The sequence below is a fragment of the Triticum urartu genome, chromosome 7, assembly GCF_003073215.2.
Source record: "Triticum urartu cultivar G1812 chromosome 7, Tu2.1, whole genome shotgun sequence".
Classification (NCBI taxonomy): domain Eukaryota; kingdom Viridiplantae; phylum Streptophyta; class Magnoliopsida; order Poales; family Poaceae; genus Triticum; species Triticum urartu.
In genome coordinates, this window is record NC_053028.1 from 678,029,760 (window position 1) to 678,046,281 (window position 16,522).

Consider the following 16,522-nt stretch of genomic DNA (forward strand, 5'->3'; position numbering starts at 1 on the left):
TCAAAGCAAGATAAGATGCATAAAAGATAAACATCACATGCAATCAATATAAGTGATATGATATGGCCATCATCATCTTGTGCTTGTGATCTCCATCTCCGAAGCACCGTCATGATCACCATCGTCACCGGCGCGACACCTTGATCTCCATCGTAGCATCGTTGTCGTCTCGCCAATCTTATGCTTCCACGACTATATCACATCACAACATGCTTTGACCATATCACAAAACATGATCATCTCATACAATAAAATTTAGCATCATGCTTTGACCATATCACATCACAACATGCCCTGCAAAAACAAGTTAGACGTCCTCTACTTTGTTGTTGCAAGTTTTACGTGGCTGCTACGGGCTGAGCAAGAACCGTTCTTACCTACGCATCAAAACCACAACGATAGTTTGTCAAGTTGGTGTTGTTTTAACCTTCGCAAGGACCGGGCGTAGCCACACTCGGTTCAACTAAAGTTGGAGAAACTGACACCCGCCAGCCACCTGTGTGCAAAGCACGTCGGTAGAACCAGTCTCACGTAAGCGTACGCGTAATGTCGGTCCGGGCCGCTTCATCCAACAATACCGCCGAACCAAAGTATGACATGCTGGTAAGCAGTATGACTTATATCGCCCACAACTCACTTGTGTTCTACTCGTGCATATGACATCTACGCATAAAACCAGGCTTTGATACCACTGTTGGGGAACGTAGTAATTTCAAAAAAATTCCTACGCACACGCAAGATCATGGTGATGCATAGCAACGAGAGGGGAGAGTGTTGTCCACGTAGCCTCGTAGACCGAAAGCGGAAGCGTTGGCACAACGCGGTTGATGTAGTCGTACGTCTTCACGATCCGACCGATCAAGTACCGAACGTACGTCACCTCCGAGTTCAGCACACGTTCAGCCCGATGACGTCCCTCGAATTCCGATCCAGCCGAGTGTTGAGGGAGAGTTTCCTCAGCACGACGGCGTGGTGACGATGATGATGTTCTACCGAGGCAGGGTTCGCCTAAGCACCGCTACAGTATTATCGAGGTGGACTATGGTGGAGGGGGGCACCGCACACGGCTAAAAGATCAAATCAATTGTTGTGTCTATGGGGTGCCCCCCTGCGCCCATATATAAAGGAGCAAGGGGGGAGGTGCGGCCGGCCAGGAGGAGGCGCGCCAGGAGGAGTCCTACTCCCACCGGGAGTAGGACTCGCTCCCTTCCTTGTTGGATTAGGAGAAGGGGGGAAAGAGGAGGGAGAGAGGAAGGAAGGGGGCGCCGCTCCCTTCTCCTTGTCCTATTCGGACTAGAGGGGGAGGGGCGTGCGGCCCTGCCCTAGCCGCCTCTCCTCTTCTCCACTAAGACCCACTATGGCCCATTAAGCCCCCGGGGGGTTCCGGTAACCCCTCGGTACTCCGGTCAAATCCCGATTTCACCTGGAACATTTCCGATATCCGAATATAGGCTTCCAGTATATCAATCTTCATGTCTCGATCATTTCGAGACTCCTCGCCATGTCCGTGATCACATCCGGGACTCCGAACAACCTTCGGTACATCAAAACTCATAAACTCATAATATAACCGTCATCGAAACTTTAAGCGTGCGGACCCTACGGGTTCGAGAACTATGTAGACATGAACAAGACACGTCTCCGGTCAATAACCAATAGCGGAACATGGATGCTCATATTGGCTCCCACATATTCTACGAAGATCTTTATCGGTCAGACCGCATAACAACATACGTTGTTCCCTTTGTCATCGGTATGTTACTTGCCCGGGATTCGATCGTCGGTATCTCAATACCTAGTTCAATCTAGTTGCCGGCAAGTCTCTTTACTCGTTCCGTAATACATCATCCCGCAACTAACTCATTAGTTGCAATGCTTGCAAGGCTTAAGTGATGTGCATTACCGAGTGAGCCCAGAGATACCTCTCCGACAATCGGAGTGACAAATCCTAATCTCGAAATACGCCAACCCAACAAATACCTTCGAAGACACCTGTAGAGCTCCTTTATAATCACCCAGTTACGTTGTGACGTTTGGTAGCACACAAAGTGTTCCTCCGGTAAACGGGAGTTGCATAATCTCATAGTCATAGGAACATGTATAAGTCATGAAGAAAGCAATAGCAACATACTAAACGATCGAGTGCTAAGCTAACGGAATGGGTCAAGTCAATCACATCATTCTTCTAATGATGTGATCTCGTTAATCAAATGACAACTCATGTCTATGGCTAGGAAACATAACCATCTTTGATCAACGAGCTAGTCAAGTAGAGGCATACTAGTGACACTCTGTTTGTCTATGTATTCACACAAGTATTATGTTTCCGGTTAATATAATTCTAGCATTAATAATAAATATTTATCATGATATAAGGAAATAAATAATAACTTTATTATTGCCTCTAGGGCATATTTCCTTCATGAGGATCATGGCTTGGAACTGCCCGGGCCTAGGAAATGACCCGGCAGTTCATGCACTTATGTATATTCCGCGGCGATATTGCCCCGAGGTGCTATTTTTGCCGGAGACACACCTTGGCAAATATCTTATTTGTTTATGCAAGAGATTAGAGATGGACTTAAAAAATTGTGAACCCTAGGGACAGAATGAATTGGGGGGGGGGGGTTATTAACCATGCGAAGAAAGGAAATGAGGATATGTCGATTATTTTACTCGTCCAACTTATTTTTAATGTGAGGGTTGAAGAAGGGAAGATAAGCTATGGATATTAGAGTCAATTACACCACTGGTGCTAAAACTTGGCACAGAAAATTACTTTCGTGCCAAAACTTGTGGCATACATTGAACCGGTGCCGCAATAATGTTTGTATACGAATATGGTACTAACGAGGCACGCCACGTGGCATGGGACCCGTTGTCAGCCACTAAACAAAACAGATGGGCATGTGGCCTGTTATTTTATAGAAAACACCTCAGAATTTTTTTTCATCTGTCAGCAACCCCACAAATAATGTGGGGAGGGCATTCGAACCCGTGACCTGGAGCGCGGCAGGGAGTGTGCCTAACCAACGCACCAAGAAGCATTTTTTAAACTACTATGCAGACGAAACTCCATGCACGACAAGGGAACGACAACCAAATCCAGCCGTCTACTTCACTCTAGTATTCTGTCGTTCACGAATCGTCCCCAGACCACCGTGTGTATAGCACCGCTGAAGCATTTTATAATCCATGTCGATATGTATGTTATATATCATTTAGGAGTTATAAGCGGGCTGGAGAACCTACGCCCCTTTTGCATTGTTATTTTCTAAAAAAAACTTATAGATTATAATCTTGTGTTATAAATAAAAAATATATAATTATTTTCATAAAGCATAATAGTGTAGTATATAGAAGTACTCATGCTTGAAGAATTTTTTTATGTCTCTATATATTTTAATAAATGCTTATATAAGTTTAAAAATGTTCATAGTTTAAAAAAATATTAGTGTAGTATATAGAAGTGTCCATGCTTTAAGATTTTTTCTATATATACTCTAATAAGTGCTTATATAAGTTTAAAGATGTTCACAGTTTTCTAAAAAAATACTCATGGACTCTGTAAAAGTGGTCATGCTTTAATAAACATATATTCATGTATTGTAAAAATAGTTGGATGGGATTTAAACCAGTGACATGTAATCATCATGAGCGCATGGCCACCACCCCAACCAACAACATTATTTTCTTTTCAGAAACTTATAAAATACAGGTAAAATATAATCTTATGTTACAAATATTATATATGTACATGTAATAATAATGCATTGTACAATTATTCACGTATTATTTCAAAATTAATCCATATACGTAAATTATAAATTTCAAAATTGTGCATGTAATAATTTTCAAGTTTAATAAAAATGTCAAAGTAATTATATAATTTTCTATATATTTAAGTAAATACTAATATGTATTTAGCATGTTCATGCTTTTAATAAAATAATTATGTAGTATATAAAAGTGTTAATATTTTCAACTTATATTATATATAACACACAATTAATTTGCATATAATTTATGTAATTAAAAAATAACGGTGCAGAAGGGGCCGTAGGGTCTCCAGCCCGTTTAAGGCTTAAAGGATATACTCCCTCCGTCTCAAAATAAGTGTCTCAACTTTGTACTAACTTTAGTAAGTTTGAGACACTTATTTTGAAACGAAGGGAGTATAAAGTACTTATCGAGTTTGAACTAAAAATGTTTCTCATTGCGTTGGTGAGGCACATCACCGGGAGCCCCTAGTCGGCGCTGAAGCGCCAGTTAGACAACTTGGCGCCTGCATGTTTCTTGATTGGGCCGGTTTTGAATCTAGCCCATTACCTGGTGACAAAGGGAAATGTGAAAAAACAACAGTGAGAGAGCTGGGGTTCAAACTCACCACTCACGTCTACACACTAACGCAAAAACCACCGGACCAAGCTCATCTTTGTGTCCATTAACAGAAAATAGTTCTAGTTATTGCTTTTAATAAAACGTTAACTTAAATTTAAAAATTACTTGAAAAGTTCATCGGTTTCGAAAAAAGTTCATCAATTTTTAAGAAAAGTTCACACAAAAATTGAAAAAAGTTCATCGACTTTAAGAAAAGTTCACAATTTTTTTTAAAAAGTTCAACTAATTTGAAAAAAATGAAAAAAATTGATCAATTTGAAAAATAATTCATTGAATTTGAAAAGGTTCATAATTTTTTTTAAAAGTTCATTGAATTTGCAAAAAAAGTTCATCAAATTTGCAAAATAGTTCATTCAATCTTTTAAAGTTCACAAATTTGAAAAAAGTTCATCGATTTTGAAAAAAAATGTTCATGAATTTGAATGAAAGTTCATGGATTTAGGAAAAAAGGTTCAACAATTTTGAAGAAAGAGTTCATGATTTGTTTAAGAATCCACGCATTTAAAGAAGAAAAAGGGAAAAGCAAGCAAAAAATGAAAATCCGAATGGAAACGTCCAGAAGAAAAACCACGATTGAAGAAAGAAATAAAAACAGCAAAATGAATGTTTTTCACAATGGGTTGGGATGGCTGAATGGCTAGTGCCCTTCCCTTCGAACACAGAGGTCGCGGGTTCAAAGCCGATTGCAACACCTCTTATGCGCGAGTTTGCGAAAATAATATGGATCGGCCCAGCTTGGGGCGCTTCAGGCGCCCGCAAGCGCCAAATAGGATTCGCCAACATCACCCTGCACGCAGCAGTCGCATGCTCGAATCCCCCAGGGCTCCATTTTTATACATAAATTTTGGGTCATTGACAGATGGACCACCTCACGTCAGGTGCTTTTTCAAAACAAAAAATAATTCAAGGGGTTTTCCACAAAATAACAGACCAAATGTCCTATCTCTTTCATTCACTTGGCTGAGAGCAGGGTCTCGCACTACGTGGCGCGCCTAGTCAGCATCATGTCTGCACACAATTGTGTTGTGCACCATATATGCACGTTAAAGCCAAGTTGCAGTACCAGTTCAGTGTATGCCGTAAGTTTTGAAACTAAAGTGATTTTTCGTGCCAAGTTCTAGCACCAGTGGTGTAATTGAGACATATTATTAACTGAAATGTATGGGGGATTTCATTGTGACAAGAACTATAAAACACGGGAATAGTTTCAAACTCTCCATGTTCAACACAATCTGCCTGGGTGGTGATTCGGGATTTTAATGAAATTTGGTATAATCATGAGAAGAAGAAGGAAATCCTATACCTCAATCATATTTGAATGCTTTTGGAGATACTTTTGGGTTTTTGTGATTTACATTACCTCGGTTATGAAGGAGAAGCGTTTACATGGCCACGAGGGAAAAAGGAAGAGTGACTTGATAGAGCAGTGGCTAATTCGCAGTGGACACATGATGACTTGATGCTGTTCACACTAATTCCCCGTATAGCCATTCGGATCATCAGCCAATGTTGCTGAATACCGATCAAGCTAGCCAGATTAATCAAAATACCCAACTGATGAAATGGTTTGAGGTGAACTTATAGGCTTCATCGAGGGGCGCCGGCTCACGGGATGGCATTGCCTTGCGCCTTATTTACAGGGTGGGTGCATCCTAAATCGTTCATCATTCGACTTGGCCCCCATTCTCTTCCCTCGGTGCTCAGTTGACCTTGTCTTGCCATTTTATTTATGGGCGCGAGCGGGCAAAACAACCATTGTCAAAAACAACGGCAGAATGACAGTGTTGTATGTGTGTCGCATGGAGTGGTTGCCAGTGTGCCGTCCTCGTTGCATATCGCTATTTTTCTTTTCTCTTTTATGTTTATGTTCCCATGTGTTTTGTTGATTTGCTTTATTCCTTTTATGCTATGATGTTTGTTCATCATTCGACATGTTACAATTTTTCAGTTATGTTGTTGTTTTTTGCAAATGGCATCATAGATGGCGGCTGCGTGTCTAGTGACGTCACCTCACTGAGTCAAACCCGGTCAACTAAGGCTACGTGTGGAAGTGATGTCTCTAGAGTGCATCGCTTTTTTCATATGGAGTTTTCACATTGCTCATATTTGGTATTTTTTTATCTGATGATTACCTTTTTTGGCTTAACTAACTATTATTATTGGAAGGATTCTAGCACTAGGATTTTATAGGAAATAGTATTATCGGTAACTTTCTTTTGAAGGCAAATACGAAGACCACACCATGGTCGTACCATTAGGTCTCAGTAGTACCACTTAAAACCCAACAACATTCATGAAGGTAGTGACACACAAACGAACATAGCAACCTAGAACCAGAGAAGAATAAGAAAGAAAATCCATAGGGGGAGGCTTCATCTAGACCCACACGAATGAGAAGCACATCTGCCACACCACCGGATATCTGCACCATGAGAGAGCCGCCTACATTAGAGTTGGTTTTTTTGCAGTTTCCATTTCAAACCCTATTTCAGAGGTCCGAAACTGGCTAATCATTCACTTGGTCTTGATGATTTATAATATATTAGAATGATTTCTCTTTATTTAACTTCATCTCTTAATTTTTCCCTTCATGTCCCATGTGCAAGGAGTCCGCCTCGAGCATGGGAGATGTGGGGGATTGGTATGGTGTATAACTAATAAATGCATGTTTGATATATAATAGATATTTGCATGTGTGTTGCAGTGGTGACATAAAGATTCTAGTAGATTAGCCCATGATTAACGTGCCCTTATATTGTTAATGTGATTGCATAAAAACGGATTTTTTTTATAAACACTTATTGAATTACCAAAGAAAACATAAACTTTATGGTGAGCCAGAGAGTTGGGCAGTTGAGGGTGCTTTTACGGAAAATCGATGGAAACAACAGAGATGGTAGGGGAAAATAAAATTGGAAAAGGAGGGGCGTTTGTACAAGAGGTTGGATGAAGGACGAGTGGACGATAGTACCTTTCACGTTTTTAAGTAAGACAATTTCGTTTGCTTTGAATATCAGTCACGTGGTTGGTTACCTGTTGAGCATCCAATGTGTGTTATCTAAAGGGCTTGGGCAACATGATCTAAGTCCTACGTGGATAAACATATGTCGTTTAGAAGTCCATGACCTCCACGTGTCATTTGTTGATATCAACAAGGAGCGATGGCACCACCGGAGCACATGAAGTCGTAACACTTAAACCGTAGTAACGGTAACTGTAATGATAATGATAATGTGAGGATGAATGTGACCATGTTATGGTCTAGTGGGAGTGGATAGACTTAGTTAAAGTCTACTCCAGTTTTAGTGGCAAAGTTTTAAGCTCTTCTACCATGGTTCCCTAAAAGAAACCTACACATGCAAATCAACAACAAAAATAGAGTGTAGAAGCGAAACTTGCAAGTAAGTAAAAGAGAAGGTAAAGAGAGTGTGGGAGCGAAACACGACAAATGTGACGATATTTTCCCGGTATTCAGATAATTGGTGCAATGATACTCCTCTATGGTGAAGGTTCAGGCATAAAGTCCTAAGTCATAGAGGTCTCGGCAAGGTCACCCAAAAGTAGCCCACTAAGCCTATTGGCCACCTATCTCACCATGCCTTCATACCACAAAGGTGAAATCAAGGTTTACCTTTCTAAAGGCTCTCAATTGACTCCTAAGCGCATAGGAGATGCACAACCTTCAATAGTAAGAAGCAAAGCAAAAATCACTTGGATGAACACCTCAAAAGATATTCGATCAACTCTCCTAGGAACCTGTAGGATCTCCCTCTCACAAGAATCAAAGGATGGAAAACTAAGAAAACCTGGGGATTTGATTGCGGATCTTGAGATATAATTCATCACTCTCTATTTGTATGCACCCCTCTGGATAGTGGAGGTTGCCTTTAAACTCAATTTGGATCTTGGGTCCACTAAAATCCTATATTACAAACTATAAGCCTAAAGAAATTCAATGTGCCTGTCTCCATGCGAAGCCACTTGGCTCTAGCCCTCTGCACCCAATGTGCTTCCTCTTGCTCCCAAAGCTACTTGACAAGATATGGAAAGCTCTTCCTGTGTATTTGGTCAGTTGCAATCGATCATGGGGCCTGACATCACCTGGTCAAGTTCACGATGTGCTTTTCTCAGTCCATTATTTGTTTTTCTAGTACTTTGTGTTTGCTATGTCAGTCACCAAGCTTTGCAATTCGAGCTTGTGCTAGTACCACCCATAAGCCACCCTTCAACACACTGGCCATGCCTACTACCAACGCATGCAAGCACGATCACACCACCACCATCGGTGACACGAGGGCCCATACTAGCTTATCAAGGGCATGCATGACAACTTTCCAGGTGATGGGACTATCAGTCGTTCCACCTACAACTGCCAGGACATGGCACTACAGCTAAGGGCTTAGAGGGGCCACACACAACTTTATATCAACACGGAGCAAATCTAGCAGATTCAGCAAAGCGACAACCTCCAAACCAGTTTTGGAGTGCGCTCCATAGTTTATGCTGTCGCTTTGCCATTAATGATAGCTAACTTTATCAACGAAAACCGCCTGAGTGAGTGGTACATGCGACATCAACATTAATTGAGGGAGGAAGACGGGGCTGAAGTGTCCCTCCCGCCACCGCGGTTGGTTTTGGATTGTCGTCCAAAACAACCACGTCAACCTCCAAATATAAAGGCTAGACTACAACCCTATTTTTAAAGCACACTCCATGATCTTGAGGGTTGAGGCAGATTTGCCGAATCTACTAAAATATGTTTTTTCATTCATATTTATATATGTGGACAGTTATCATGAAATTTGGACCGTTTCGTGAAACATATCAGAGTTGATCTCACAGGTCGGCAGATGAATGTGTATATGGATCTGATGATGCAAGACGGCACTCATTCGGGCTTTTTTTTTTGGTTTCCATTCGGGCTTTTTGGAGGATCACACGTCAAGGTGGTGGGAGGAGCCAAGTTGGTCACACAAACACACACGCGTGGGTTTTGGGCAGCGCACACCAACTAATCGGGCTGGCTTAGCCCAACACGGCCACGCCTCTCTCCTCTTCTCTCCCCTTCCCACCTCTCGCTCTCCCCCCCCCCCCCCCCCCCCCCCCCCCCCCCCCCCCCCCCCCCCCCCCCCCCCCCCCCCCCCCCCCCCCCCCCCCCCCCCCCCCCCGCACGCGGCGCACGCTCCTCCCGTCCCGATCCCCCCTCTGCCGCCGCCGTCGCCGGCCGATTCCGGCCAGCTCCGGCGCCTCCCCGCGCTGCGGCTTACCGGCCCGGCCCCCCCTCGGCCCCCTCCACCGATTCGCCGCCTCCGCCCCGGCCTCCCACCCCCGCGCGCGCCCCCGAGGCAAACCCTAGCTCGCCGGCGCGGTGGTGCGGTGGCTGTCTTCCGCTCCTCCTCCCGAGCTCCGGCGCCCCCGCCTCGGCTACTCGGTGCGGGCTTCCTCGGCTACGACTCCTTCCGGTCCCACGGCGGTGGCGGTGGTCGTTCCCACTTCGTCTCAGTCTCTCGGTAATCCCTCGGTTCTTCCTCCCCTTCTCGCTCTCGTGCTATGGGTGACACGGCCAGTGAGCCGTGGCTGATTATGGGGCCATTGCTTGGTTACTACGAGTAGTTCCTATGGCCGTCGAATGGTTGGCCAGTTCCTGGGCTAGCGTGTTTGTATTACCGCTGGCTGTGGTTTTCTATTAGCGACATGGTCCTCTGGCCTCCATTTCTAGGTGTTCCTAGAGTTTCTGGTTGTAAGTAATGGTTGTGTCCATGAGCTTCCATGTATTACTGCTGGCCGTGGTTCTATTAGCTATTGATGCCATTTGTTACTAGGTTCCTAGAGCTTCCGAGTGTACTTCTGTTCTGTGGTTAACTATAGATCATGTAGAGCTGTCTTTGCTGTATTTTGTAGTTTGCTATGGATCGTGCTTCTGTTCTATGGTTTCTAACGGTAGCTAAATTTCTACTTAATGGGATTGGCCACTATGGTTTAGTTGTAACGTGCTAGGTGGTCATTTTCTGTGGCCTAGACTAGTTAGTGCACTCCATGGATGGATGGATTGGATGAAAAAACTTTAGTACTCCCTCCGTTCACAAATATAAGGTGTTTTGGATATTTCAATATGGATTGCTACCTCCGTCCGGGATTTTTGGTCCGCTGAGCAACGGAAGCACGTCCGTTAATTGTAGCTCGTGTGATATTTCCCATGCACAATTAATGGTGGCTTGACCTATCCCATTGGCCGGGTACGAGCCAAGCTGCCGTGATCCACACGTGGGAAAGGACGCCTGCATGCGCGCAGGAGGCCAGCCAGTTATGGCCAAAAGGGTATCCAGCCAATTACGGTTAAACACATGCATGTAGCAACATAAATCGGTGCACTTAATTACTGCCTAAACGTGTGCATGCAGTTGCCTTGGTACTGGTGTTTCGGTCAGCCGGACCAAAAACCCAGACGGAGGTAGTACATATGGACTGATATGAGTAAACAAACACACTTAAATGTGTCTATTCAGAAAAAAGTTAGAACGTCTTCTGATAGTGAACGGAGGGAGTAGTTCCTACTTCCTAGTCAGCGTGCTGTTTGAATTTCCCCAAAAATTGCAGGTAGGTGCTTCAAAGTGTGGAAGGTTTCCTCCTCATTCTCCTTTCCTGAGAGAAGCATATGTTCTTTACCTATACAAAAAATCAACCAAGTTCCTTTGAACAGCAGCTGATTCTCAACTGTCATTATTATTATTATTATTATTATTAGATACTACTGCTGCTGTTTGGGAATTGAGCTTTATCGTCTTAAATTGTTTATTATTATTACCACGCAAGGAACAGCTCGTTGCTCACTCTGATATTGTGCATACAGAACTATAAGCTCACACTCTTCTGGAGCTGGAAAATAGCCGGGAAGTCTGTGAGAGACAGGATCAACCTTTTGCTTGCAGTATTTTAAGCGCCTTGATGCTTCCCCCAATGGTGCAGGTATATAGCTCTTACAAGTTATATTGGTGAATTCTTTAATTACATCCATGGCAGGCGAGCAGAATTAACATCAGCATAATCTGTAAATCAATACGGAGGATTAGTTAGCGTGGAGTGAAACAATAGTAGTGTCTTCTTAGTTCTTACCATGCATGGAATCGATTATGTTTAGTTTATTTTCAAAATAGACTAAATATAGTTGTAAACCATTGATTAGGTGATCACATGACGATTTAAGTATTTTGTTACTATCTAATATACTAGTGATGTCTTGGCTGCTTTTAAATATTCGTAGAGATTGATGAAGGCTGTTGCTAATTGTCATGGCATGCTTTGTATTGTCTATGTTATGATTGATACCTGTGCTACTTCTGTTGACCACCCTGCTTTATATATTTCAGGGAAATTAGGAACTCTGAAGGTGAATCTCTGACTAAATAGGATTTAGTCTGACACTACTGCAGGGAGATAAGAGCAGGACACACAATGCTTGAGGATTTCTTTACTCTGACTGAGATGAAGGATGGCATTTCAACTACGGCAAGAATAGCAGAGCTGGTTTCTGAGATCCAAAAGCTGAGAGATGCTGCTGATTTTAGTACAGCTGATTTCATAAGGCAGTGTTCAACAGCTGCAAAAACACTTGGATCTACCAACAATGAAGAATGTCTTCAGCATTTTGTTCAGCTAAATGGTATTGGTTATCTCAATCAGTGGCTTCAGGATGCTCAAAACTGCAGCAAGGAAGTCAGCAGTTCAGCAGAAGGTTTGATAAATGAAATATTAACTGCATTGGAGCGGCTATCAGTTGATGATATACATAAAGCTCCTTGTGGTTTAATTCCCACTGTTCATCAGCTACTTTCTCATGAAAATACAGAGATCAGTCAAAAGGCAAGATTACTTTGCCAGAAATGGAGCAGTGCACCAAATTATGGGGAAAATGACCGACAAATAGATGCAAAAGAAGCGTACCAGGCTGCTGATCTTAAGCCCCCAGAAGCTAGCCAGGAAATGGAAAATAATAAACACGGCGGAGCAAATGAAGCTGCAACTGCAGAAGCTAAATCAAACCATGATACATTAACTTCCTCGGTTGTTCCTTTGCAGGATCTGTCCCTTATCAATAATAACACAGACATGACAAAGCAGCCTCCAATGCCAGCATCCCCAAATTCCTCGGATGGACATGAGGTTTTAGTGCAGGTGAACTCCTCAGTTTCATCTCTTGCATCTCAGGGCGGCCTACCGAATGCGTCTGTTACCGAGGAGACTTCTTCCTCCAATGACGTAGGTTTAGTCACCAATTGCAAGTTGTCAGATACTCTCAACCTAAAGAGTGACACTGGGCATGTTACTCAAGTAATAGGTTCGACCATAGATGCCAAGTCTCTTGAGAATGTCAACTCAGAGAACTCATTTGACAGTATCAAAATTGATTTGGGGGACCAAAATGTTTCAAGTAGCTTGGATATCAAAAAAGGCAATTCCTTTGCAGCAGGTCAGTCGTGCTCTGATAATAATGCAATTGAAGCTTTGAACCATCTTGCAAATGCAAGCGGTAGTTTGCAATATTCGTCGGAGGACAGCATGGGCAAAGAAGAAGGGCCTACATCATCATCAGGTACAGATGATAAAGACACTGGCAGTGAATTTTGGTTGACGAGATCTGCGAAGAGCTTTGGGGATTCCTCAAAGGCAGCAGAGACAAAGTTGAATGCAGTAGAGGGAGAGAAGTCACCACCATCGACAGAGTATGATGATACTGATGCACTGGAAGTAGCACGTCTCGTTGCAATTGAGGTGGAGCGGGAAGTAATTGACTACAGGGGAGACTATTGCAGTTCTCCTGACATTAGTTCCGAAAATGTAGATAGTCCTCATGTGGAAGCAAGGCAGCACACTGAACCCCCTGTTCATGAATCAAATGAGAATAAATCCTCCACTACGGTGGTGGATTCAGGAAATTCCTCGTCTCTTAAGGAGGATGGTGTGGGCATCACAGATGACAGCGGTCCTATTAATAGCAGAAAGAACACACAGGGTGTGGATATGGTAGACTTTGATCTTAATGCAAATCAGTACCATGAGGAAACCGATTATCATCCAAAGTCCAGTGCTAATAATTCTGTAAATTTATCAACTCCTATAGCTGTGGCTGCTTCTAGAGGCTCACTTGTATTTCCAGCTCGCCTCCAATTCGAAGGTGCACTGGGGTGGAAAGGCTCTGCTGCAACCAGTGCTTTTCGGCCAGCTTCTGTTCCGCGTACTCCTGACAGAGAGAAGTCAATGTCAGCCTCTTCACAGAAAACAAGAAATGTGATGTTTGACTTGAATGTAGATGAAAGTGAAAATACTATTGCTGGTGAGTCACTTTCAACAGCCTTCTGGCTTCGTTCTTCCGACATAGCTCCCAAGGATATCTCTGGAGCTGATGGTGCTAGTACGGGGCTTGAACTTGACCTTAATAACCCATGTGAAGAGGAGGAAGCTGCTACCACCTCACCTGCTGTACCATCATTCTGGAGTCATGAACAATGTCATGGCAGATGGAGCCAGCCCTCTTCCTCTTCATCTTCAAGGCAACCTACTGCAAAGAACTTTGACTTGAATGACAATGTATCCTTCTTTGATGCCTCTTCCCGAGGCAAGGGGGAGTCCTATGTCAAGACTTCCACGAACAATACATCAGACCATTCTGAAGTCATGATTATGGGCAAGAGAGTTGCACTTGGACAGAAGGAGCACCGCAGCCCAAACCAGTATAACTTTCTGGGGCCAAGTATGGAATCTAGTCTCCCTGTGAGGTCAACGCAGTCATATGCACACACGCCTCCTGATTTCAGTGTTTTCGGCTATCCTTCTCAACCTGCTGCCATGCCTTTGCCTCCTCCTCTCTATGCACCTGGAGGTGCTCCTTACATGGTTGATGCTAGGGGTGCAGCAGTGGTGCCTCCATTGCCGGGCCTAGGTGTTGGCATTTCTCATCCATCTTTCACCAGCAGAACAATTCAACCTGTGCCTAGTGAATTTGGCTACATGAATGCAAGCATGGATTTCAACTATGCTCTCTCATCTGAAGGCGCACGAAGGGAAGCTGGCGGCTATTGGCCTGTGCCATTCCAAGGTCATACCGTCTTTCTTGATGAACGTATGAGAAGTACATCACAAGGTGGCAGCTCTGGTACTGGGTTGGTATCGAAGCGGAAAGAACCTGACTCAGGTTGGGATATCTACCCCCGGCACTGAGCGTCCAATGTTAGTTGCAGTTGTATTTCTTCGGTTAATTCAATGTTCGATCTGCCTGGGGCCTTGCACAATATGGAAGAAGTTCCGCACATGGAAAATGGAAGATGCGTGAAACTGACTATGTTTCAGCTATGAGTGGTTTTCAGACACGCAGGCTTCTGGATATCATTGCTTTGGTACAACATGTAGATTTAGTTCCTGTGAGCACAACTTCTTTTTGTTAACCTAATATAGCCAAAGCTGAATTGTGTACATCATTGTTATCTTGAAAGTTATAATTAATGGATGAAATAAACTCTTTTATGCTGTGTTCTTTCTTTAGTTCTATCATCAGTTGTATATAGCGGTTCTCTTTTGACATATTTTTTGTGTTATCGTGCTAGTAGCATAGCATATGCTCTTTTTTTGCTATAACTTTCCTCCCTTGTCTTCACTCATATATTTGTTTCTTTGCATGATGGAACAATTTAGTATCTTTCTTATGAGTTGTTCACATGGTTTACTCTCTCCACATTTTAGCTGCCTATTGCGCATAGATCATGCATTTAACTTGAAAAGACCAAACTGGTGGCAAAACTTCTAATTTCCTATGAAGGAGCCAGCTGCAACTTATCAGGGAAAGAATCAACTGAACCCTTGAGATCAGGTCAGCAATAATAACCTTAAAAAAATATTTTTCCTGTATTGATCAACTAGACTACACATATGTACAATCCCTGTTTGATATGTACTGTACAAAATATCAAAATGATGAGCGAAATTGCCCCCTTCTCTTAGGTGCATCCACCTATGCATTCCAGATTTTTGATCAAATGCACACACTTAAACAAATGAGAAGATAAGTTTAACACAAATAATATGCATATAATGAAATTTATACATCCTTGATTTTTGGAAAGATGGACCTGATTTTAAACCTTTCAGAATAGTTGTCGACTACCCTGAAAACCTCCTCTGAATTGGTTCAGTAGTTCAACCAGCCAACTGTGTTTAATTAACTTTTTTAGTCAAAGCAAAGTGATCCGCTGTGTATGGAGGATGTTTTACATAACAATTGGACACTGTATCTGCCCTCTGCTAATTAACATAATCTTTGTTGGGCATGATAACTAGATGATTACCTTCTTGGCCCTTAAATTTAATTGAAAGACTATTGTTCTGTATGAACTGCCCTTCTTGTCTTCTTTATTTCTAATTCCTTTGTGTGAAAATATCTCTACCATTCTATTCTACTTAAAGGACATGCACTCCCGACCATTTTTACAAGAAACTGACAAAGTTCGGTAATTCTGTTCATGTAAATCCTTAAGAAGAAAAAAGTGAGTGTACTGCTTAAGTAAGTTGGCTCTCTTGAAAAATACACACAACGAACATATAAAATACTAAGTACTCCTTCATAGGAAATAACTGAAATGTCACTAATGCTACCAAATTTCATCAAGGCTGTGAAAATAATTTATTTTCAAGTGGCCATCTACACCACCAGCTCACCAAGTGATTCTGATACTTGCACTTTTGCACTTCCCAAATGTCATTAAAATATTTTTTTCTTTGTTTGTTTTTTCTCATACTGCTGCCTTCTGTCTAAAGGTAATCTACAGGGCCCTTGTGAGCCATTTGCAAATCATAATACTGCCATTGTTAATTTTTTATACTAACCATTGTTTATAAAGCCGGTAAGGCGACCTAAGGCCTGCACCAACCGCTTTGATTCCTAAGCGCTTAATGCGGGCATAATGTCAAGGCGCTGCCAGGGCGCCTTGCCGCCTAAGCGTCCAAGGCAGGACGCCTTATATACAGTGATACTAACAATAGAAGCAACTTGTATGGACATATCTGATACTAACAAATAACAATGGAAGCAACTTGCATGGACGGGCCACAGAAGATGTCATCAAACAGAGGA

General features: G+C 42.7%; 1 protein-coding gene across 1 annotated transcript; it reads left to right on the forward strand.

Moving 5' to 3' along the window:
• Positions 1-9,540: 9,540 nt before the first annotated feature.
• On the forward strand, positions 9,541-14,919 carry LOC125521288. The gene is made up of 3 exons (XM_048686349.1): positions 9,541-9,911; positions 11,252-11,367; positions 11,769-14,919. Exon 3 carries the CDS (start codon positions 11,854-11,856, stop codon positions 14,614-14,616), a length of 2,763 nt encoding a protein of 920 aa, XP_048542306.1. The 5' UTR covers positions 9,541-9,911; positions 11,252-11,367; positions 11,769-11,853; the 3' UTR covers positions 14,617-14,919.
• Positions 14,920-16,522: the final 1,603 nt, after the last annotated feature.

Coding starts and splice junctions, on each gene's coding strand:
- LOC125521288 (XM_048686349.1), top strand. CDS start 11,854: ATGCTTGAGGATTTCTTTACTCTGACTGAGATGAAGGATGGCATTTCA.